At 45.8% G+C, this 24,632-nt stretch overlaps 1 protein-coding gene across 2 annotated transcripts in view; it reads left to right on the forward strand.

The window, feature by feature from the left end:
- The window catches only part of arhgef18 (Rho/Rac guanine nucleotide exchange factor 18), a 150,778-nt gene extending 136,022 nt beyond the window's left edge, over positions 1 to 14,756 (forward strand). For both annotated transcript variants that reach the window (XM_033046983.1, XM_033046984.1), the window contains 8 exons: positions 32 to 172; positions 333 to 448; positions 2,222 to 2,278; positions 3,331 to 3,378; positions 4,256 to 4,726; positions 9,166 to 9,571; positions 10,658 to 10,780; positions 12,654 to 14,756. In XM_033046983.1, the coding sequence (XP_032902874.1) occupies positions 32 to 172; positions 333 to 448; positions 2,222 to 2,278; positions 3,331 to 3,378; positions 4,256 to 4,726; positions 9,166 to 9,571; positions 10,658 to 10,780; positions 12,654 to 12,805 (1,514 nt within the window). In that variant the 3' untranslated portion in view covers positions 12,806 to 14,756. The remainder of the gene's footprint in view (positions 1 to 31; positions 173 to 332; positions 449 to 2,221; positions 2,279 to 3,330; positions 3,379 to 4,255; positions 4,727 to 9,165; positions 9,572 to 10,657; positions 10,781 to 12,653) is intronic.
- Positions 14,757 to 24,632: the final 9,876 nt, after the last annotated feature.

A 24,632-nucleotide genomic window follows, 5' to 3' on the forward strand; every position in this document is an offset into this window, starting at 1 on the left:
GTATAAATAACATGACTTTTTATCCTTCCAGTTGAAAAGCTTCAGAGCTTTATTGCCTGTCAACCCTACAACATACACTGGCAGTTAGAAGACAGCCTGGGGTCCTCGGGGTTGCCACGCAGAGCAGAGACTTTTGGAGGCTACGACAGCAGCTCAGCTAATCTAATCAAAGGTAATTGTGGTAACTGCATTTCGTTGTCTCTGTACTGTACACTGCACAATGACAATAAAGATTGAATCTGAATCTGAATCTAGGCTGGGCAAGGGGTCCTGTGAAAGTTGTCACGATTTTTTGTTTTTCTCTGCTCCTAATTTTCCTTTCCTATATTCAGAGGGCTCCATCAAGAAAAAGTCGAACACGTTGTCTTCCAGCAGTGAGCTGAAGGAGAAACCTGGATCTCGGGCAAGTTCGGATCCCCAGCTGCAGGAGTATGAGAGTGGACAAATGGTACAGTACCTCTGATGAACCCCTAATGTACGATCTTCATCCCGTGCATTGATGAAATTCCCTTCCACATCCCCACTCACTTATTATATAAAGCTTCAACATTCCATTAATGGATTAATAATCTTCAAGTATAGAAATGACAGCGTACAAACCATTCAGCTCACACAGTCCATCTTGCATACATTTCCAGATGATCCTTGTACCCGATCCCATGCATTTGTCATGTTTCATGTCCTTTTAATATTTTTTTCCTAATAAGACCATAAGACATAGGAGCAGGATTAGACCATTCAGCCCATCGAGTCCACCGTCATTTTATCGTGGCTGATCTATTTTTCCGTCTCAACCTCATTCAGCCTTCTCCCAATAATCTTAGACACCCTTACTACTCAGGAATGTATCGATCTCTACTTTAAAAATACCCGATGACCTGGCCTCCATAGCCATCTGTGGCAATGGATCCCACAGATTTGCCACCTCTAATGCCTTGATCTCCTATCTTGTTTTTAGCAGCCTCGTGTGTGTCACCTTATCAAAGCCCTTCTGAAAATTCAAGCATCAATCTAAACAGCTCTAAAATGTTAACGTTTCGTGTTCTGTTCTCTTATGAGCTGTAACCCTGTCTGACAGCTTCCCCACCTACATTTCTGGTCTGCTTTGTTCGAGACAGTCCCTCGATCACTGGGGAGTCTGTTACTCTGCATCCTTTCATTCTTTAAAACGTCCCCAGCGAATCACCTTGTAAAACCAAACTCTCATACACAGTGTGCTAACAAATATTAGTTCTGCTATTTTTATCACAGGCCTTGGTTGCTTTTCCGTCCTTCCTGCCCAGTTGTTGTAGCAACCCTTCCACTATCCAACTTAGATCAGCAAACAGTGCATAAAATAAACTGTTCAATTCAGGGTTCTTCTATATGATCAGAGTAAACTGTAGTTCCAACTGGTAGAGATTTTAACACCAGGACTATGCTGATTAAGATCAAGGTGATGGGGCGATAAGGGGCAAATATTGTTTTCATAATTGCTTGGCACTGATCAAAATTAGTTGCTCACCATAATGGTCATTATATCTGCCAGGGTGACACATAGAAGAACAGGGTAGTTCAACGGTACTTTTATTGGTCATGTATATTGTATACAGTTCAGTACTTGTCACTATACATAAGCACTTAGATCCATCTTAGATAAGCACCTCGTATACAGTACAAGTGTATTGTAGTAGTATACTGAAACAATATACAGTCGCTAGATTTGGCACCATTTTCAAGTCCCAATTGTGATAGGTGTAGAGTTCTTGACGTGACCATGAATGCCGTTGCCCTGGCGGTGTTGCAGCGTGGGCCTGGCCAAGCATGGTCGTTGTTGTCCTCCTCCGCTCTGTGCCCCTGCAGGCCACGTCCAGTCCACGTTATAGGCCTCTTGGGGCGGCCCCCCCCCCCCCCCCCCGTCCAGCCGAGCCCCAGGCTGCTGCAAGGCTTCCAGCGGCCCACCCCACCGTCAAACTTTTCATTAGTTCATGTCGGTTCAATATAGTTGATCTGTATTTATTGTGGAGAAGCTCACGGGGCATTAGTGAATGGAAGAAAGAGCATCTCTACATGAAAATAAAACTAACCTTTCACTATCAACTGTTTTGTTGTTGCAATAACCACACATATTTATTGAAGCTGTGGTTAAATAGCTTTCAGGCTGTTTCTGTGTACCAGAACTCCCATTTGGTAAACATCGATCATTGTGTCTAACATGGTGTTTCCATTTGCTGTCTTTCAGAGTGATCTAGCTTGGTGGTGTAGCAGTAGTAACATCAGTTTGATGTGTGATGCAGAGGTCAGTTCTGCTTTGAGTAGACTTATTTTCATCATTGACATAATTTTAGAACAAGAATCGCTCGGTTTCCAGCACAGCAGTGTGCAGGCTTAAGTCTCCATCATTGCCAGTATCTGTTATCTGCAAGTGCATGGCAGCAACTTAACAGGGCCTGTTTCACAGCACTTCTCAATCCTCCAGTCCCCCAGAATAGTCAGGCAGCAGGTCGGAACATCCAAGCTCCTCACAATCCAAGCTCCTCACAATCCAAGTGTACCATTTTCTTCACTGAGTGAAAATCCCTCTTGAACAGTGTCCCTGGACCACCAATACTATGGGTTAGCATGGCTAAAGTAGGCGTTTTGTTCACACCGTCATGAAATAAGCATAGTGGGTATTTAGACAGCCCACAGCCTCACAAAGAGAAGATGAGATAACTGAAGTAGTGATGATGAGATAATATGAAACTTGTTATGAAAGCCTGAGGGATTGGGTGAAGTGAAACTCAAAAAACAAAATTGGGATGGCTGAACATCACACTGCTTTTACTTAAAGGGAACGATAACAGAATACTTATACACTACTTATTAAACATCAGAGTTTTAGGAAAGTGATATTCTTGGCAGATTAAAATCAAAACAAAAGGTTTATCTTTAGGTTGCTTGTATGTATAATTTCCATTGAAGGGATCTATAGGAGGCACTGCCTCATAAAGGCAGCCAGCATCATCAAGGGGCCACACTCTCATTTCACCTCTGCCTTCAGGAAGAAGGTATTAGAGTCCGAAAACAGTAACCATCTCATTTAAGAATATATCCTTCCCAACAACCATGTGGCCTTGAAGATTACAAGTACCAAACTGAACTGGCTTGGTTGCATTAAGGACTTGGGCTTTTTGCACTAATATTGGGATTTTTAATTCATATTTGTTGTTGTGTTATTTGTGAGTGTTTTGTTAACCCACCTGTTGTGCTGCCTTAAGTGAGTGTCCCTTTGTTCTGCTTTTGGCACATATGACAATTTAACACTTGCATCTCTTGACTCGTGTCTAATAGATGTCTGATTATCTTTAGCTGGTCCAGAGTGTGCAGAGACTGACACATCTGCTTTACAAGCTGAAGGTGAGTATTTTAAAATAATTCTAACAGACCAAAAATGAGTAAATTGATCTACAATGCAGAAGACAAGGGTTAAAGGTACCTTTCCCCTCATCCTTGCACCCTTAGTCATAAAGTGCGGTAACAGCCCCTTCAGTCCAACTTATCTTGCCAACCAAGATAGGCGTCTAAACTAGGGAGGCTGAGGTGACGGAGTGAAGGAGGCTGAGGTGACGGAGTGAAGGACCTGTCCCACTTACGTGATTTTTTTTTTCCGGCGACTTGCCGGCACCCGTCATAGTCGCAGCAGGTCGCCGAAAATGTTCAACATGTTGAAAATCCAGAAAAAAGGTACGACTCTTTGGGCCACTACTCACCACCAAACAGGTGTCACCCCGCGACATGTCACGTTAGTGGGACAGACCCTTGAGAGGATGAGACAAATAATTCAAGTGACAGACAACTGCTTGAAATGGAACAAAGATATTCTGCAAAATTGTCACCCAATTTGTAGTGATGATCATTGAAGGTAGACAAAAATGCTGGAGAAACTCAGCGGGTGCAGCATCATCTATGGAGCGAAGGAAATAGGCAACGTTTCGGCCCGAAACGTTGCCTATTTCCTTCGCTCCATAGATGCTGCTGCACCCGCTGAGTTTCTCCAGCATTTTTGTCTACTGTGATGATCATTGAGCAGTGAATACAGTAATTGAATTGAATTGAAAAGTAGTTCATGTAAGTCACTGCTTAACTTGCGGTGTTGGGTACTGGACAACGGATGTGAAGATACTGAGTAGATAGTTCAAGTGGAACAATGATCCCACCACACTACCCATACCCCAGCCTTCTGCAGTGTGCTGTGTACCTGTATTGAAGTGCTCTGGTTGTTTGTTTCCCTCAGGTAATGATTGCCCAACAGGACAGCTACATTGAGATGCAGCGGAATATGGGCGCGAGCTGGGAGCGGGACAGGCAGTATCGACCCGCAGGCTCGCGGGGCGGCCAGCTTCTGGAGCAAGAGAAGCAGCGGAACTTCGAGAAGCAGCGCGAGGAGCGGGCAAACGTTCAGAAGCTGCAGAACCAGGTGCGGCTGGAGCAGCAGAAGTGGGAGCGGGACCGTGATCGGCATCAGCGGGAGCTGGACCTCCAGAACTCTCGGCTCCTCGGCTGCGAGGACGAGCTCCAGAAGCAGATGAAGCAGCTGGCTCAGGAGAAGGAGGAGCTGGAGTCCCAACGGCGCAATTACCAGCAGGATCTGGAGCGTCTGCGAGAGTCCCAGCGAACGGTCGAGAGAGAGAGGGAGCGCCTGGAACAGCAACAGCGCAAACATCTGAAGCAGAGCTCAGTCGTGTTTTCATCTGAAGCTGCACAGGTAATGAATGGCAGAGCAGTAATGGCTCAGTGTGATTGTTCATTGAGAAGGTCCAATGTCCACTGCAGGCACTTGTGGAAAAATCTAGGCTGCCACTTTATTCCAGCCCTGCTCTGTTGGTGATGATAGAAAGTAACGTTTTAATATGTGTCGAGTGTTGCAATTGTTTGATTAGTTCGGCATTAACCAAATTTTCAGCACTGCCAGATGTACATTTTACACTTTACAACATCCACCGAACATAAAAAAGAATTACTCGAGTGCAAACTCTGAGGTATTGAACCAAAGTCCAGTCTATCCTGTCAAAGGATTCCACAATACTCTGTTATCCCCAGTGTCCTGGCCAATGTTGATCCTTTTATTAACATCACCAAAGCAGATTTTACACTAATGTCACAGTGCTGCTTCAGGGACCATATTCTTACCCTTCCTAAATTACAACAGTGATGGTTCTCTACTGTCAGGGTCCAGTTCTACCATGGCCAGAGACATTTCCTTTCTCCATCCACCTTTGTACACAATCCTAGGAGGCCGGTGCCAGTCGTCTACAGAGAATTTCCAGGTTGAAATGAATCTCGTTCGGGCAGTGCTGTTGAATCTACTCATCCTTCAACCTTGTGCTGATGCCTCCACTCTGAAAATGTTGCGCACTATATATTAGACAATAGACCATAGGTGCAGGAGTAGGCCATTCAGCTCTTCGAGCCAGGATGGTTTTAATGCATCTATACCCGAAACGTCGCCTTTTCCTTCTCTCCATAGATGCTGCCTCACCCGCTGAGTTCCTCCAGCATTTTTGTCTGCCTTCTATTTTTCCAACATCTGCAGTTCTTTCTTAAGTAAAAGAACCAAAGGTGACGGTGGAATTTATTGAGCATGGGAGGTGATTGGGGTGTGGAATACATGCACTCCCGATGTTGTGGTGTGACTTTAGAGTTACAGATACAGCGCAGAAACTGCCTTCCAGGCCCACCCGAGTCCGCACCCACCAGCGATCACCCCCTACACTAAAACTATCCAACACATTGGGGACAATTTACAATTTATCATCGCAGCCAATTAACCTACAGACCTGTACGCCATTGGAGTGTGGGGGGAAACCGGAACACCCGGAGAAAACCCACGCGGTCACAGCTTGCGAACTCCGTTCAGACAGCGCCCGTAGTCAGGTTTGAACCCGAGTCTCTGGCGCTATAAGGCAGCAACTCTACCGCTGCGCCACAATGCTGCCCCGTGGGCAAATTCAATTTGATCAAAAGGAAACAACATTAGTATCGGAAAAGCAAGAATTTTCTGGATTGAGGGTAAAGGGTGGGGTGAGTCGGGTTCTTGCTTGAAGCCAATATGGACTCAGCCACCAGAGAGACCGCTTTACAGCATGGAGAGTATTCTGTGTTTGTGTAATGATCAGATAAACACCTACACTAGGTATGTTGCAAAGCCTACCTGAAGCGTCGCTGAAAATCTGTCGCTGCGGGTGTGCGCGATTTTGGCGCCGTTTAGAGGGGGGCGGGTTTAAAACGCGATTTTCTCTAGGCTGTTCAAATCGAAGATGTTCAGCCTAGTTAATTATTAACGAAAAATCACTGGAAGACCCCGTCGCAAAAGCTATTATTAGTTTTAAAGGCCTCGTATAATAGTTATAGTAGTTTAAAAATCAATCTCTAAACCCTCGACCACCGGCAGCTGTCAGGGTCGCATAGAGCAAACCACAGAAGGTATGCTGCTTATTTTTACATTAAAAAGGGCTTCTTAAGATCCCTTTATACAAAGTTTAATATTGCGAGTAGCTCATTTTGGGCCCATTATCTCCGCAGTATTTTTCTGGGCATTTGAGGGCACAAATCTACCGCAATGTGAACGTTCCAAACCAGCGCGTTCACAGGATCCCACTAGAAAGCTGATTTAAAATGGACTTTAATTTACAGCAATTGAACACTAAATTCCTTCCATTTGGCCTATAAATTAATGTAAATGAGATTTAAAAATCATGTTTTATTGTGAATTATTTATGAATATTATTTGGACACTTAGGCTATTTAAAAATGTTAATCATTTATTAAGAAATGGATAGATGTTTAGATCTAGTAATTGAAGTTTGAAATTAGCTACACTTGGGTAACTAACTAATTATATGTTTTAATTTCAGGTCATCCAAGTAAGATTATTTTATATTTGTTTCAGAATGGTTCAATCTACGATAACTGAAAATTTCATTCAGTTCTCTTAATTTTTAAGAAGGTTGTGGGCTTTTGACTGTTCACGATCACAGCTTTTTTGTTATGTCCATAGAAAATCAATAGGGAACAAGATGCTAATTTCCGAGTATGAAAATGGCCATAACTTTTTAAATACTTGAGATATGAAAGTGAATTAGGTGTCAAATTAAACTTCTTTTTATGCTTTATCTGATGGGATAAATTACAACTTGATTTTTTAAATCTCAAAATTTTGTAACATTGCTACCTACACTACGGTTTGAGGGATGAATATTACCTGCCGCGCCATTGGTGTGTAGATTAGCCAAGTGGCAATTCCCCTAGTATTTTCATTGTTGGTGAAAAGAGAACGAGTTTTAACTGAAACCGTACAAAGTTTTAGTCTGAAACAATTGAAATAACGATAGGAATAGCATTACTAATGATCCACTGGTACCAGAACTACAGCGTGGGTGGAAATGGCTTGTGGATTCATTATTGGGCTGAATGGATTACCTGGTAAAGAACAGACACTGACAGACAACACTCACCAGCCTCACTCTAATTAGTTAGCTGCCACTAAACCTCAGTATTGTCGGTTTAAAGAAGAAACTATTGTAACTGTCAGTGCACGATGGATTCAAAACTTCTTCTCTGGGGTAAAGGTAGCGATCCACTGGAGGGCAGTAGAGCCGTTCTTACAGTAGAATTATGGAAAACCTCCTGAGCAGCGAGGCTTTGTTAATACTGCTAGTCCAGTGAGGACGCAGTGTAAAGCAGCATCAGTTAAGTGGTTACTCGGTGGAGGAAGTGCTAATTTGTTGTGGCTCATTTACAAACTAGCAATGGAAGAATATTAGGCACAAAGAACTGCAGATCATGGTTTACAAAAAAAGACACAACGTGCTGGAGTAACTAACGGATCTGGCAGCATCTGTGGTGAACGTGGATGGGTGACGCTTTGAGTCTGAAGAGGTCCCCACCCAAAACATCACCGATCTGTATTCTCCAGAGATGGTGCCTGACGCACTGAGTTGCTCCAGCACTTTGTGGCTTTTAATGGAACGATATTTTGGCTTCAGATGAGGCTTGCGTTATATTTAGAGAAAGAGCAATAGTCAAGTCGAGATTATCCCCATGTGCACAACTGCAGCAGTGTACAAGTACATGAGAATACTGCTGGCAGCAGCATTGTAGACACGTAGACTCTGACAAATGCTTTTGTGATTATACCTTTAATAATCCTTTACAGGAAATTACAGTGCCACGACAGCTTCAAGACAGACATAACACCACACATTTCCTCAAATAGCTTCCATACTTAACAAGTTAAAATACAAGTTAAAATACAATTAATTTAAAAAAGTGCAGTTATTTATGCGCATTATATAACCTTATAGCAGCTGGTAAACAGGACTTCCTATGTCTCTCAGTTTTGCACATTGGTGCAATCAGTCTCTGACTGAAGATGCTGCTCTTGATCACCTTCAGGGCATGGAGTGGGTGAGTGGGGTTGGTCATAATTGAACCCAGTTTGTTCAGAGTTCTGGCCTCTGCCACCTGCTGGACCGTTCGTTGCTCAGCCCCGACCACTGAGCCGGCCTTCCTGATCAGCTTGTCCAGTCTGTTTTTGTCCGCTATGCGGGCGCCATCTCCCCAACAGGCACAAAAATATAAATTCTACTTAAATTACATAAGATCCCGCCAGACATTTTATGTGCTGAAAAAATAAGAGAGTTTAGTTTAAAGATACAGCGCGGAAACAGGCCCTTCAGCCCAACGCGTCCGTGCTGACCAGCGATTCCCATACACTAGCACTCGCCTGCACACTAGGGCCAATTTACTATTTTTACCGAAGCCAATTAACCTGCAAACCTGTAAGTCTTTGGAATGAGGGAGGAAACCGAAGCACATGGAGCAAACCCACCCGGTCACGGGCAGAAAGTACAAACTCCGTACAGGCAGCACGCGTAGTCAGGATTGAACCCTGGGTCTCTGGCGCTGTAAGGCAGCGACTCTATTTACTTGATCCATGTGGTGATATCAGTATCAGAAAGAATATGGCATAAAAGTGAAGATCAGCCCTGCTCTTATTGAATATTGGGGCACCATGTAGCACTATTACTTCACCTGTACAGTCTTTACAATACTGATGTCTTGATGTGTCTTTTCCTTGTCAGTCAAGGTTTGTTGATGATATCCAACATGCCGTGGACTCATCATTTATTGTTGAACCTTTAGATTCCAGGCTTCATTCATCCCCACAGCCTTGATGGAGAGAGAGCTGAAATGAGCCTTCTACCGCAGAGCGAGCCAGGACTGGCCCAGCATGGCACCAAGGACCTCGGGCAGTCAAGCACGTTGATGGAGCACTCCGAGCGAGCTGCTGAAGTCCATCTTCAGAGGGAGAACAGCAACACCTCCATGTTTACTCGCTCGCCTGATATCCGGCAATCCCTCATTACGAAACCCCATGTGCCCATTCATCTCGTGAGCACCACCAATGAAAGTCTGAAGCACACTGGAGTACAACAGAAGATCCCGACTAAACTTGCCACCTTAAAAGGGGGGAAAGAGAAGGGTGGAAAAGCCAAGGACCGACAATCCATTGCTGGAATGCCCTCTTCATCGGTGCTATCCTCATCAGGTAAACCTAATTCCTTCATTTATCAGCTCTGGCCATTCCAGTGTGCAAGCGTGCAAGCATGCAAATGCCAAGACCCTGTCCAAGGCCAACCACCGATCCTTACTATGCTGTTTAAGAAGGAACTGCAGATGCTGGAAAATCGAAGGTACACAAAAAAGCTGGAGAGTTATTTGGGTGTACACAAAAATGCTGGAGAAACTCAGCGGGTGCAGCAGCATCTATGGAGCGAAGGAAATAGGCAACGTTTCGGGCCGAAACCCTTGGCCAACATTTATCGGCCCGAAACGTTGCCTATTTCCTTCGCTCCATAGATGCTGCTGCACCCGCTGAGTTTCTCCAGCTTTTTTGTGTACCTTCGATTTTCCAGCATCTGCAGTTCCTTCTAACCCTTGGGTTTCGGCCCGAAACGTTGCCTATTTCCTTCGCTCCATAGATGCTGCTGCACCTGCTGAGTTTCTCCAGCTTTTTTGTGTACCTTGCTATTACATGCCTGTGTTTGACTTGAAAGCCAACCTCTCTTCCTATCTTGGCATGGACACGTTCAACTAAATTCTAAAAGCAAAATAATTTTGAAGGCAGCAAATGGTCATTTGGTTGAATCGATTGAAAGATACTGTGTGGAAACGGGCCCTTCGGCCCACAGAGACCATGCTGACCATCGATTACCTGTTTGCGCTAGTTCTATGTTATCCCATTTTTGCATCCGTTCCCTACCCACTAGGGGCAATTAACAGAGGTCAATTAACCTACAAACCCAGGCATCTTTGAGATGTGGGAGGAAACTCACGAGGTCACAGAGTACATGCAAACTCCACACAGACAGCACCTAGGTCAAGATCGAACCTGGGTCTCTGGTGCTGTGAGGCAGCAGCTCTCAGCCCCATCAAAGCTAAATCTATTTCCTTTTCTCTCTACTGAAGCCCAATCGTCCACTACCCTATTTTCACTCAGGAACCTGGCTGCCTTTTGTAAATATTTCACATCATTTTAATTTCCAGCTTTGTGACATTTATCATTTTATATAATTCAATGTTGTCTTTCAACTATTTAACTTATCACCTGAGTAACTGTTCACTTTGCTTCAAGGATCAGTCGCTGCGGACTTGAGACAAAACCCGGCAAGGTTTTTCGGAAAAGATGATGGGGTGCTGAGAGGCCGGAGGTCTTCAAGCCCGGTGATAGCAAGCATCCAAAGTCTCTCCCATCAAGGTGAGGACAACCAGCAACCTGGACTTGCACGTACAGCCGTCGAAGAGACATATTGTTGAACCAGGCCTTTGAGCTCTACCAATCTTCAGTTTCATTGTGTCTTCCCCATTCTCCAACCTCGGTTCCTTTCAGCAATACACACATCTAATTGCTGAAACAAACTTTTTGGCTCAACCTACCAGTGTTGCTCATCAGCCATCATACAAGCAGAATCCCATGCATTCACTTTGTTCCCAACCAGGTTTATTTCCCTCTCCTTCAGCCCCCGTTTGTCTTTTATTAATTTTGCCTCGTTTGCCCCTTCATTCTCTAACTCCAGCAGTGCATCCTCAGCCAGCCCTCTGCCAAATTAAAAAAAAAGAGAAAATGTTACTTCTCTGATCTAGATTTCATCATTGTCAACCAAGGCTCCTAGGTATCTTTTCCATTATTTCTGTTGTACCTTTTCATTATTTTATTTTGCCCCATCATCCAGTGACCTCCACTTTTATTAATGATAATGGTTCTTACTTTTCAAAAAGAAGAAAGTCGTTCCATAATGCCTTTTACATTCCTTTCAGAGCATTGCAATCACTGAAGTTTAGTTTTTCCTTGTGGTCATGTACCTTTCCATACTTAGTGCTAAGGTTTCATTTCTCTTTATGTTTTTTTACACCATTTGATCTGAGATTTGCATTAATACATTGCCTGATTTGGTCGGTCTTGGAAATGGCCCCTGTTGGTCCCAAACGCCAGCACATCTTCCCACAGATGGCCGGACTTCCACCTGACATCATAGTGCATTCTCCAGTACACTATTTGACCACTAACTGCATCTCTATATATTACAAAAGATAGACACAAAGTGCTGGAATAACTCAGTGGGTCAGGCAGCATATAACCATATAACAATTACAGCATGGAAACAGGCCATCTCGGCCCTTCTAGTCCGTGCCGAACACTTATTCTCCCCCTAGTCCCATCTACCTGCACTCAGACCATAACCCTCCATTCCTTTCCCGTCCATATAACTATCCAGTTTATTTTTAAATGATAAAATCGAACCTGCCTCCACCACTTCCACTGGAAGCTCATTCCACAGGACCTCAGGAGAAAAAGGATGGGTGATGTTTCGTGTCGGTGCCCTCCTTTAGACTGGACTCTATATATAACAGTTCCCGCTGGAAACTCTTTGACACTTTCAGAAGACAAGGAGGGTCTCGACCCGAAACGTCACCATTCCTTCTCTCCAGAGATGCTGCCTGTTCCGCTGAGTTACTCCAGCATTTTGTAACTGCCTGCTTCTCAACTGTATCTTCAGTCTTGATTCCTTAATTTGGACTTTGCTATTAGCTGCTCATATTTAATGTTTATTCTTGTAAAAGTTTAATTGGGGGGGAGGGAGAGGAGTTGGTTTAAATGTAACAGTTTGTCCGTGACGGGAGTGGTAAAGGCCACATCTGTATTAGATGAATCCTTCCCCCCGACCTGGCTCCTTCAAGCAGCAACTACAAACGACAACTTACCTCATTACTATTACTGGTTGTGTGGCAAGATCTCTTGATTCCCAGAAATTATTACCGGGGTTCAATACAGAAACTGTTTTAAGAGTGAATTTGCTCGACATTGGACTGACAAATGTCGGCTGCTCAACAATGTTTATTCTGTATATTTAATTATCCTGAATCTCATGATCTCTTTTTCTCGTCAAGAATCCATTTGATGAACTATTTCAAGGTGTTTACAAAAGGCTGTAGATAGTTTGGGGATCAGTTTGAATTAGTCCAATGATATTTTGTGTATTTATATTAATTATTTTTTTTAACTTGACGTGATGAATAACTATTCCCGAGAGTTTGCTGGTTGTAACTGGTGCTTTCCTTTGCCGCGACAGAGTCTGTGGCTCCGATGGACATCCAGCCCGAGCCGCAGCCCATCACAGTGAGCACTCCAATGCCAAGTGGAATGTCCCAGCTCCAGGGCACGCCCGTCACCGCCGTGACAAAACAGACGGACGATTCTGGCAACCAGATCATCTTCTTCTGAACCGTGAGGTGCACAGTCGAAAGTGCTCGCAGTCTCCGGAGATGGAGCAGGACCCGGGAAAATCCCAAAACAAGGGTTGTGGGGTGAAGGGGGAGGGAAGGGAAGGAGATATACCAGCAGCGATCGCAAGAGCAGCCACTGCCGGAAGCATGCCGACAGTGTCCCGAGCTGACCCGACCAAAACCTCCGCGGGATTACTGTGGCTCCAGGACCCACCCGCCTGCTGAACACTGCGACACAACTTGCCATTGTGATGACTAGCAGCAGGCCCACGGTTGACCCATTGTACAACCTGCTGTTAATAAACTTGTACACGCCCTTGCACCCATTGTCAGGAGATCGACAGTTTACTTGGAAGGCTGCTTAAAATTCCAAGCCTCCCTTCCTGGGTCACGGTGCAAATCCTGGTTGGACGCTGAGGTTATGGGATAAGCGTGGGGGGTTTGGGGGGGGGGGGGGGGGTGGCAGTGTGTCCACTAAAATTCCCTTAATCCAGGAACGTCACCTTGATGTTTTATCTTTTTTTAATATTCTCGACTGTGGGATGAGTACCCCAACAATGTTTATGTAGGAAGGAACTGCAGATGCTGGTTTACACCAAAGATAGACACAAAATGCTGGAGTAACCCAGCGGGAACAGGCAGCAGCATCTCTGGAGAGAAAGAATGGGGGGCGTTTCAGGTTGAGGTCTCGACCCAAAGCGTCGCATGGTCCTTTACTCCAGAGACGCTGCCTAACCCGCTGCGTTACTCCAGCACGTTGTCTATCCCAACAACTTTGTTTGTTGTTGTCTCTCAGTCTGAGCAAAATTCTGTTGACAATGAACTATTTCACCTGGCGTTCCCAGATCTTGCCTGGTAATTAATTAAATGATTTTATTAATTATCCTCTGCTGCACCATTCATATCACTGGTAGTTTGGGTAGTAGGGACTCGAGTTCTGAGGTGCGGGTGGGAGGACCCAGTGGTGCTGAAGCTAGAGGAAAAGATGCGTGGAATTGGCTCGCGTTCTGCCCAGGACCAAAGGGAAAAGTCATAAATTAGTTGTCGGCAATATTCCTCTGCTTGACTGGGAAGACAATTCCATTCTGGGTCACAAGTGGACTGATTATATTTTAGACTTTTATTTTTATATCTTGCAGTTTTGCCAAACTACCCACATCATTTCCTCTGGGTGAATAGTGATACTAATGGCAGTGCTGGCTTGAAATTCCCTTCAGCACTGATGAGTTGCTCTACTGATTGAAGGGTGCACTCCTAATGTGCTACACGAGCAGGTTGGAGTCTTGTCTCATGCCTCTGATACGTTTAAGTTACACCAAAGCAATTGAGCACGGGATCTTTCTTGATAACCTGGTTTCAAGTCTCCACAGTGTTTGGGAAGAGGTGGTTGCGCTGGTAGCCTGGGTGTGCTTGTCATAAATGCGTGCTGATCTTGCAGAGGATGCAGAGTTGAAGAAGAGCTGGGGAAAACATCACGTCAGCTTTGAGATCAGGGGTTAGCTGCTTCCAACCTGAGTATGCACATCGTCTAATGTTGAAGGTTATTGTGATAGCATTTAACCTGGGTTGGTCTGAGCAAACCTGACCCTTCCCTCTCATCTGCCTCAGCACCCGACTGATCTAGTTATCAGTAAATAATCTAAATCTGTTGTTGATCATAATTTGGGAATAGTTGGAGAACACGGGCAGATCTCCCCGTACTCTGACCTATTTGAATCATTGCATTCTATTCGGGGGGGGGGGAAATTACTAAAGAAACTTGAAGGTATCAAAAGCATTAACCACTAGAATAACTTACACTTGTATTTTTGAGCGGGTTCTTCGCCAATTTGCACTTAAGGACAATTTTGTTTAATTTGTTTATAGCTGGTTATTCTGTAAATTGTTTCAGCAGTTAGTGTTCAAGTCGTGGAGCACTTTAATGCACTCTATTAAAAATAATGACTGTACTTTGATCATCAGAGAGCAACATTCCACCGATAGATAGGTGGTGTCACGTGACTACTGCCTGTTCATGTGACTTCCTTGGTCATGTGGTACCGTGTTCCATTACCGCAGTCTAGCGCATGCGATGAGCATATGCAGTATTCTGAATTTTGCCTGAGGATGAGGCTTTGGCCCTCTTAAGTCTTCTGCCCATTGGGACCTGGGCATCCACAGACCAGTTGAATTTTGCATGAGATTATATCTGCTTGTCACGTGGGGCAGAATGTGAGAGGCAGGAGCCCGAGTGACACTTCAATGCAGCACAACCTCCGGGGCTTCTGGATGGACTCCATTGATTACGTCCTTAACTCTTGTCAAGTTTGAATCCATTTGGAAGAGGTGAGATTACGGCTGGACCTGCGATGTATTATTAATGTCCTCAAAAAGGATTTCATAAACAGTTGTGTGTCAGATAACGATAGAAAAAAAAACAGAAAGGGCATGTTTATAAAATCAGGTCTTTTTTTTTGGTTTACCGGTTTGCATTTCCAAGTTTCTGAACTTTTCTGAACAGGCAGGAGGGTGATGTCCTTGGGCATGGGGGAAGATGGCCACTGTCCATCACTCTTGCAGCACAGCCAGCGCCCTCGATTTACCATCCATTCAAATTCAAACCCATCTTCCCTCGTAAACTTTACTTCAAATTTGGTACTTTAAAAATTTTCAAAGAGCACCATGATAAATGAGGTCCTTCAAAGTAAAAAAAAACTGCTTACTCCTAGTACAAGATCTAACAAAAGTTAAGCTGCCAGTTTTATTACCTCCCCTCCCCCACTTGCAAGTGTTCTTAAAAAGGTGTTGCATAAATCAGGTATTACCGTTGTCAGTTGTGCGTTAAACGTCCATTCAAATTGCCTCAGAGTGCCAGAGCTGATGAGAAATCACACCAGGGCTTTCACTCCTAACATGATCGGTTGAAAAGTAGTTGGGGAAGAGAGAGATTCAGGCACTGATACCGAATCAGCACTCGAGTCCCGCCTTACTTGCAAATGTTTGTCCCTCTAAGTAGGGTCCCTGGATTCTGCCTGTTCCTCTCGGGGTGAAAAATGGCAAGATCGCGATGGTGACTGGTATTAATAGGCTTCAGAGTGGGTCCCATGACATTTACAGTGAGCGCTCAATAACCGTGCTGAATGAGCGAACAGGTCCGGTGCCATAAACCCCTCCAATAAATAACATGATTTGGGATTTGACTGAGACACTGCCCTCCTCCAGTCCATCACCATGCACCACTCATGTTACTCGCTTAAGGGGCCTGTCCCACTTGCACGTTTTTTTTTGGTTTTTTTCGTCGACTTGCCGACACCGTCACAGACCAGAAAAAAGGCACGACTCTTTGGGCGACTACTCATGACCATACAGGAGTCACCCCGCGGTCACGGCCGCGGTCACGGGGTGACTCCTGTAAGGTCGTGTGTAGCCGCCCAAAGAGTCGTGCCTTTTTTCTGGTCGCCGCTGGATTTTCACCGTTTTTGAACATTTTCGCCGACCTGCTTGCGACTATGACGCATGCCGGCAAGCCGCCTGAAAAAATCGCATAAGTGGGACAGGCCCTTCACGAAAGCATGACCAAATGATAATGTGGCATTCGCACTGCGTGCACTTCAGTTGCTATTTGTACCAATGCTGCCGCTGCTGCTGCTGCTGCTGCACTGGGCTTGTTATGTAGTTCTACGCAGAAACTACCAAACCAGCCGTTGATAATCACTGTCCTATGGACAGGGCTGTTTGACTGTGTGTCCATGTCCAAGTGAGGTTCCCCTGAAACTCCAAGAACATGTCCATACTAGGGATGCTCAGAAGAAAAATGACTCGGTTGTGACAAAATTAGTGCCTTCAGGAGACCTTCCTAGAAAACTAAGGATGGGGGGGATGTTTGTCAATAGAATGGAAACTGTGCCTCTGCCAAAACTGCAGATAAAATGTACATTTAGCGACTCGGGTCCCAGACTGCTGTTTATAATGTAAAGTCGTGTGATAGTATGCTTAGACTATAGCTTTAATGAGGAGGTGGGGGGGGGGGGGGGTGAGAGATCTTGATCATATACCTTATTAGGATGTATAGTTTGTACATAGTTCAGAACTGTCTTGTCACTCTACTGCCAGAATGGTGAAGCAGGTTCTTGTGGTTATATGTTGTAAAATTTAAAGGAGGAATTAACTGTTGATATTCTGTCAAATTGTGCACCTGTTTTCTTTAATGAATTGTAAACAAGATTGTAGCATGTTGAGCAATTTGTTTTTATGATGAATTATTATTCTAATTAAATGTCACAGTAAAATGAAGACCTGTCTAGTATGAATCTGATTTCAGCAATAAAGAAAACCATGTTTCTATTGCGTGCTGGCTGTGTGTGTGTGTGTTTAATGGATGGGGTTGGAGCCAAGAGGGCATCGCATGGCTGTTCAGGTGGAAATGTTCATAGGCAAGAGTGTAACACCTCTCCAAAGTTGGCCAAGTCAGTGGATATTTTTAAGGCAGAGATGGATAGATTTGTGATTAGTACGTGTGTGTCAGGGGTTATGGGGAGAAGGAGCAGGAGAATGGGGTTAAGGGGCAGAGAGAGAGAGATCAGCCGTGATTGAATGGCGGAGTTGACGTGATGGACCGAATTGCCGAATTCTACTCCTATCACTTATACATTAAACAAAAAATTAAGCGATGTTAAGTTTTGAAGAGAGACCTAAGCAAGTCCCAACTGAGAAACGGAGTAAATGAATGAGAGGAAGATACATTTATTTAAGTAAAACTCAAAGTGCTGGAGCAACTCAGCAGGTCAGGCAGCATATCTGGAGGATATAGATGGGCGATGATTTGGGTTGTGACCATTTTTCAAACTGAATCCGACAGACATTTATTGAAGGTACACAAAAAAGCTGGAGAAACTCAGCGGGTGCAGCAGCATCCATGGAGCGAAGGAAATAGGCAACGCACAAACCCGAGGGGATTCGGCCCGAAACGTTGCCTATTTCCTTCGCTCCATAGATGCTGCTGCACCTGCTGAGTTTCTCCAGCTTTTTTGTGTACCTTCGATTTTCCAGCATCTGCAGTTCCTTCTTAAACAAATTCTTAGACATTTATTGAATTCTGATTTTAACGTATTGAATGCAGAGCATAGAGCAGGAGTAACTCAAAGTTTAGACTAACGTGTTGATAATTGAGGAAGAAATACTGAGATGCGACACGGTGGCGTAGTGGTAGAGTTGCTGCCTTACACTGTCAGAGACCTTAGTCTGATCCTGACTACAGGTGCTCTCTGTACAAGGTTTGTGCGTTCTCCTCGTGACCACCTGGGTTTTCCCGGGATGCTCCGGATTCCTCCCACACTCCAAAGACGTGCAGGTTTGCAGGTTAAATAGCTTTGGTAAAGATTGTAAATTGTCCCTAGTGTGTAGGATAGACCTGGTTTGTGGGGATCACTAGTCGGCATGGACTCGGTGGGCCGAAGGGCCTGTTTCTACGCTGTATCTCTAGAACTAAACAAGAAAAGTACGAATGTAGCTCACCTGTAAATATTTGATTCATGTCCAGATGAAAATTTAGTTCAGATATGGGAAGTGATTCACATGCAGTGCAGATTCGATTCCCGACCAGCTCTAGACTCTGGACCTGGCTAAACTAATAATCTGTTTGGGAAATGTAATTAATAGAGTTAATATATCAAAGAAACAACAATTCGGCATGTTAAATTCATAACTCTAGCAGCTGACTAGCCAAGCCGTGCACTAAATCAGCAGGTGACCAGTGCACAAGATTCTAACTTGTCCTTGAATATGTTTCCCAGGGCTGGTCTTTAAAGGTCACTCATGCATGGAGGTCTCAGCAAACATTGACTCTGAGGGTGGAGCAGTCATTTGTAAAGCTCAGCTGTGTTCAAGGACAAACCACATACAATATAATGGACCATGGGGGAGGAATGGTGTCCATTACTGCTTTAACCAACTCAGTAATAAAGTATCATTGTGTAAGTAGCAGTGGATGCTGGTATTACACAAAAACGACCCAAAGTGCTGGAGTAACTCAGCAAGTCAAGCAGCATCTCTGGAGAACGTGGATAGGTGACGTTTCCGGTCAGGACACTTCATCGGACTGATTGGCCATGATCTATGTTTATGGCTGAGCAGGCTTGAAGGTTCATTGCTGGTCCTATTTCTAATCTGGCGAGATCCTTCTTCAGACTCTCTGACTGGAACCGTGCCGGGAATCCAGGCGAGTTGACAGCCCCAACCTGCTGGCAACTGGGGGAGAGACGAGACGAGGATCGGCGGAGTCATCGGCTACGGCCTGCGGGAGTCCAGATAAGGGTTGGTGGCGGTGGCAGCAGGCACGGCCTGGGAACGGCTGGCAAGTGGTGAGGGGTGAGGGCCAGGGGTGCCATTAGTAGCGTTGAAGGTCGATAGACCCGTCCACTTTAACCAAACTCCATCATAAAGAGATCCCAAATAACAAGGCATACCTGTCTCAAGAAGGGTTTCGGCCCGTAACGTTGCCTATTTCCTTCGCTCCATAGATGCTGCTGCACCCGCTGAGTTCCTCCAGCATTTTTGTGTACACCCAAATAACAAGGGTTCACTGTATTTCATTCAGGGGACTCCAATTGTCATTTAGTGTTTAACCATTCGACAGCATATCCAAAAGATCTATTTAGTTCTATGGATGAAAACTCATGTGTCCACAGCAAGCTGCCAGTGGAAACCAGGTGCAAAGGTCATGTTTAAACAAATGTACTTGGATAGGATAGGTTTAGAGGTACGAGTGCCAAACACTGACATGGAGGATTTGGACTGAAGGGATTCAGTGGGTAAAAAAGAACTGCGGATGCTGATTCATACCGAAGATAAACACAAAGTGCAGGAGTAACTCAGCCGGTCGGGCAGGCAAAGGGTGTGTGACGTTATAGTGTTCAGACTGGTTGGACTGGTTCCGACCCGAAACGTCACCCATCCTTTTTTCTCCAGAGATGCTGCCTGATGCGCTGAGTTGCTCCAGCACTGTGTCTATCCTCAGACTATTTCCATGCTGTACGCCTCTATGGCGATATGGCATTTTGGTCTGAGTAGACATTGTATGGAAACATACCCTTCCAAAATGGGAGAAGGTTCAAATGCAACACAAGCTGCATGTCTTGTATATCCTTAGGCCCCATTCGGTCGTGGCTGACCATGGGTGTCTCCAGGGTTGGAGGAGGCCAGTGCGTGACTTTGTTTAACGTGGGGAGACTGGCGCACAGACAGCCACCACACACACGGTCCTTGACAGATCTGGCTCAGGATCCAGTGGCATGGAGTCCAAGACGACCGGGGACCCTTTTCTGCTGCAGCCTTCATCCGCCTTCCAAAAACAAGGTGCTGCAGGGACTTGGTGGATCAGGCAGCATCTGGGAAGGGAAATGGGCAGACCACGATTTGTGTCAGAACTCTTCAAGGTGAGGGTTGAGGCAAGACAACTGAGAGAAAGAGGTGAGGGTCGGAGTGGGACAAGAGCTAGCAATCCTGGAGGTTTCACTTGCAGAGGTATAAGGCTAAGTTGCACATTGAGAAATCCACCTGTACATATGATCGCGGAAGCTAGTGTCCATTGTCTAGTAAAGTTTTGTCATTTATTGTCCTAGTTTGGGAATGGGTGATTGGTTGAAAGATACAGCCTGGATACAGACCCCTGGAAACCGGAGCATCCGGAGAAAACCCCACGTGGAAGAACGTACAAACTCCGTGCAGACACACACCCTTAGTAAGGATCAAACCCGGGTCCCTGGCACTGTGCGGCAGCAGCTCTACCACTGGGTCACTGTGCCGGCCCCCTCCCCTGGCACGTCGTTCCGTATATATCCACTACTCTCCATGTGAGAGCTTTGAGCAACTGCATAGAGTGGATGTTTCCACTCGCGGGAGAGTCTAGGACCAGAGGGCACAGCCTCAGAATAAAAGGACGCACCTTTAGAAAGGAGATGAGGAGGAATTTCTTTAGTCGGAGGGTGGTGACTCTGTGGAATTTATTGCCACAGACGGCTGTGGAGGCCAAGTCATTGGGTATTTTTAAGGCAGAATTGACAGATTCTTGATTAGTATAGGTGTCAAGGGTTATGAGGAGAAGGCAGGAGAATGGGGTTGAGAGGGAAAGATCGCTCATGTCTACATTGAATGGCAATGTAGACTCGGGCCTACTTCCGCTCGTATGACTCATGAGTTGGGCTCAGCTCTGGAGATTACCTACTCTTCGACCTCCTGTTTTGGAAGCTAGTCCGTTGCACAGTGAGGCACAGCCAGTGTGCAGAAGAAGTTCACAAGTTATAGGAGTAGAATTAGGCCATGGAGTCTACTCTGCCATTCGATCATGGCTGATCTCGGCCTCCTGATCCAATTTCCTGCCTTCTCCCTCTCACCCTTGACACCCGTTTGTCTATCTCTGCCTTAAAAATATCCACTGGCCCGGCCTCCACAGAATTTTAGAATTAGAATTAAATCCTTTATTTGTCATTCAGACCTTACGGTCTGAACGAAATGTCGTTACCTGCAGCCATACATACAATAATAAACAACAGAACAGACAGTAAACACAAATTAACATCCACCACAGTGAGTCCACCAAACACCTCCTCACTGTGATGGAGGCAAAAATCTTAGGGCTGCTGTCTCTTCCCTCCTCTTCTCCCTCTGCGCTGAGGCGATACCCCACTGGGCGATGGTAGATCAGTCCCGCGGCTCACCGAGCTCCGCGAACGGGCCGGTTCAAACTCCGCGGCCCGGGGGTGGTCGAAGCTGCCGCCCTCCAGTCCAGAGGACGCAGCTGTTGACGATGTCGTCCACTGGCCCGCGGCCGAACCCGGACTCAGGCCGCCGCCGCCAGAACACCGTCTCAGCCGCCGGAGCACCGTTCCAGCCCCGAGCCGGGTCGCCCTCACGTGAGCGCCGTTCCACCCTCGAGCCAGGCCGCCCTCACGGGAGCGTCTCAGACCCTCACGGGAGCGCCGTTACCCTCGAGCCCTCTGGCGATGAGTTCCACAGATTCACCACCCTCTGACTAAAGAGGTTCCTCCTCACCTCCTTTCTTAAAAGAGCGCCCTTTAATTCTGAGGCTATGACCTCTGGCCCTAGACTCTCCCACCAGTGGAAACATGCTTTTCCACATCCACTTTATCCATGCCTTTCATTATGCTGTGTTTCAATGTGGTGTGTGTGTGTGTGTGTGTCTCCCTCAACCTTCTAAACTGCAGCATGAAGAGGCCCAGCGCTGTCAAACACTTTGTTTGAGCAGTCCTTTGTTGAGAACAAGCCTCCAGCAAGGGGACTGATTGCAAATAGTTCCCAGGGCAGAGCGATGGAACCACCGGCCTCTTGAGGTGAGCAAAGCTTCATAATGGAACCATTCAATACAAACAAACAGTCGCCTTCCTGTGGTCCAGATCTTATCTCGTAGATGAGGGATGTTTTTGGGCGCAGTTGGGCAAACAATTCTGAACAAGCGCAAAATATACAAAACTGTTCCTTTTCAGCGTCTGACAAGGAGTTTCTGACACATTCGGCTCCCACGATGCTGGTGCTTTATCATGAGCCTCAATCACTCAACCTGTGGTTAATTGCAGGAGCCGAGAGGCGGAACTGGTCGAACGAGAGTCAAATCCAAATATTTTTTTTAGCCCAGAGCATGAAACGCCCGTCACATTATCCATCTGTGCCTCTTTGTTCCTTGTGAACAGCTTTTATATAATGACAGGGGAACAAGCTGACACAAGCTCATGGACCTGCCCCATCAAACCACAACCCACACAATCTATCTTTAGAAACGGACTGGGCTCTTTGCTTGGTTCCCAAGGAGAGGGTGGCAGTAATGATCACGATCACCTTGCTCACTCAGCGGGGAACCAAACGGATTCCCATTTTTGTATCTTTCCTGGTAGACACAAAATGCTGGAGTAACTCAGCGGGCGAGGCAGCATCTATGGAGAGAAGGAATGGGTGACGTTTCGGGTCGAGACCCTTCTTCAGACTAGAGTCAGGGGAAAGGGGAAACGAGAGACGTCTCTTGTTCCCCTGTCCTCTGAATCTAGTGTTTCCTCAGTACGATGTTTGCTTTGCATCGCTGGCAGTGCCAGCGTTTATCAACCATCCTCAATTGGTGATGCTCAGTTGCTGAGTTTAACCTCTGCAGTCGTTCCAGTGAAGGTACTCGCAATACAGTTGGGTTGGAAATACCACGAATTAGACCTGGCCATCGAGGAGGAACATGCAGTTGCAAGTCAGGATAGTGAGTGAACTGGAGAGGAACCTGCGGGTAATGTTTCAGTTTAGTGTAGTTTAGACGTACGATGTGGAAACAGGCCCTTTGGCCCACTGAGTCCGCACGGACCAGCGATCCCTGTACTCTAACACTGTTCTACACACACGAGGGATAATTTACAATTACACCAAGCCGATCAACCTACAAACCTGTATGTCTTTGGAGTGTGGGAAGAAACAGAAGCTCTCTGTGAAAACCCACGTGGTCACGGGGAGAAGGTACAAACTCTATATAGACAGCACCCATAGTGGGGATGGAAGTTGGGTCCTGGCGCTGAAAGTAACACTACCGCTGCGCCACTGTGCCACATATTTAGCCTTGATCTATTTTGGAGAGATTTCTTTTTTTTCCCCCCTGTTTGATTGGATTGTTTTGATTAAGAACAATGCAAACAGTGTCAAGCAGAAACAGAACACGTTGATCACATTGTGCCTTCAAATGCCTCGGGCGGTTTAAGTAAAAATTCATCCACACTGGAAGTTATTTTAAAGTGTAGTCACCATTGTAATCTATGCACAACAAACCTCCAAAAACAACATAGAGAGATTACGCAGACAATTGGAAACATTAATCAGTAGAAAGGGTGTGTACGTGATATGTTTCTCTTAGTCCAGACCCTGACCTGCTGAGAATTTCCAGCATCTGCTGTGTCAGGCAGTGATGGGCTTTCAGGTTCGACAGATAGGTCATAGTCTTAGAGCAGCTATGCAGCACAGAAACAGGCCCTTCGGCCCACCTTGTCCATGCTGATCAAGTCAACTTATGCCCCTGTCCCACTTAGGAAACCTGAACGGAAACCTCTGGAGACTTTGCGCCCCACCCAAGGTTTCCGTGCGGTTCCCAGAGGTTTTTGTCAGTCTCCCTCCCTGCTTCCACTACCTGCAACCTCCGGCAACCACCTGCAACCTCTGGGAACCACCTGCAACCTCCGGCAACCACCTGCAACCTCTGGGAACCGCACGGAAACCTTGGGTGGGGCGCAAAGTCTCCAGAGGTTTCCGTTCAGGTTTCCTAAGTGGGACAGGGGCATAACTGTTTAAGAAGGAACTGCAGATGCTGGAAAAATTGAAGGTAGATAAAAATGTTGGAGAAACTCAGCGGGTGAGGCAGCATCTATGGAGCGAAGGAAAAGGTGACGTTTCGGGTCGAGACCCTTCTTCAGACTGATGTGGGGGTGGTGGGGGCGGGAAGGAAAACTTACTGGGTTTCTCCTTTTTCAGTGCGGTTAGTTTAGGTTGGTTTATTGTCATGTGTACCAATGAACAGTGAAAAGATTTTTGTTGCATGCTACTCCAGTCAGCGGAAAGACTATGCATCATTACAATCGAGCCGTCCACAGTGTACAGATATATGATAAAGGGAATAACGTTTAGTGCAAGATAAAGTCCAGTAAAGTCTGATAAAAGTGAGTCCGAGGGTCTCCAATGAGGTAGATCGTAGTTCAGGACCGCTCTCTAGTTGTTGGTAGGATGGTTCCGTTGCCTGATAGCAGCTGGGAGGAAACTGTCCCTGAATCGGGAGGTGTGCGTTTTCACACTTCTGTACCTCTTGCCCGATGGGA

Source organism: Amblyraja radiata, chromosome 29, assembly GCF_010909765.2.
Source record: "Amblyraja radiata isolate CabotCenter1 chromosome 29, sAmbRad1.1.pri, whole genome shotgun sequence".
Taxonomy (NCBI): domain Eukaryota; kingdom Metazoa; phylum Chordata; class Chondrichthyes; order Rajiformes; family Rajidae; genus Amblyraja; species Amblyraja radiata.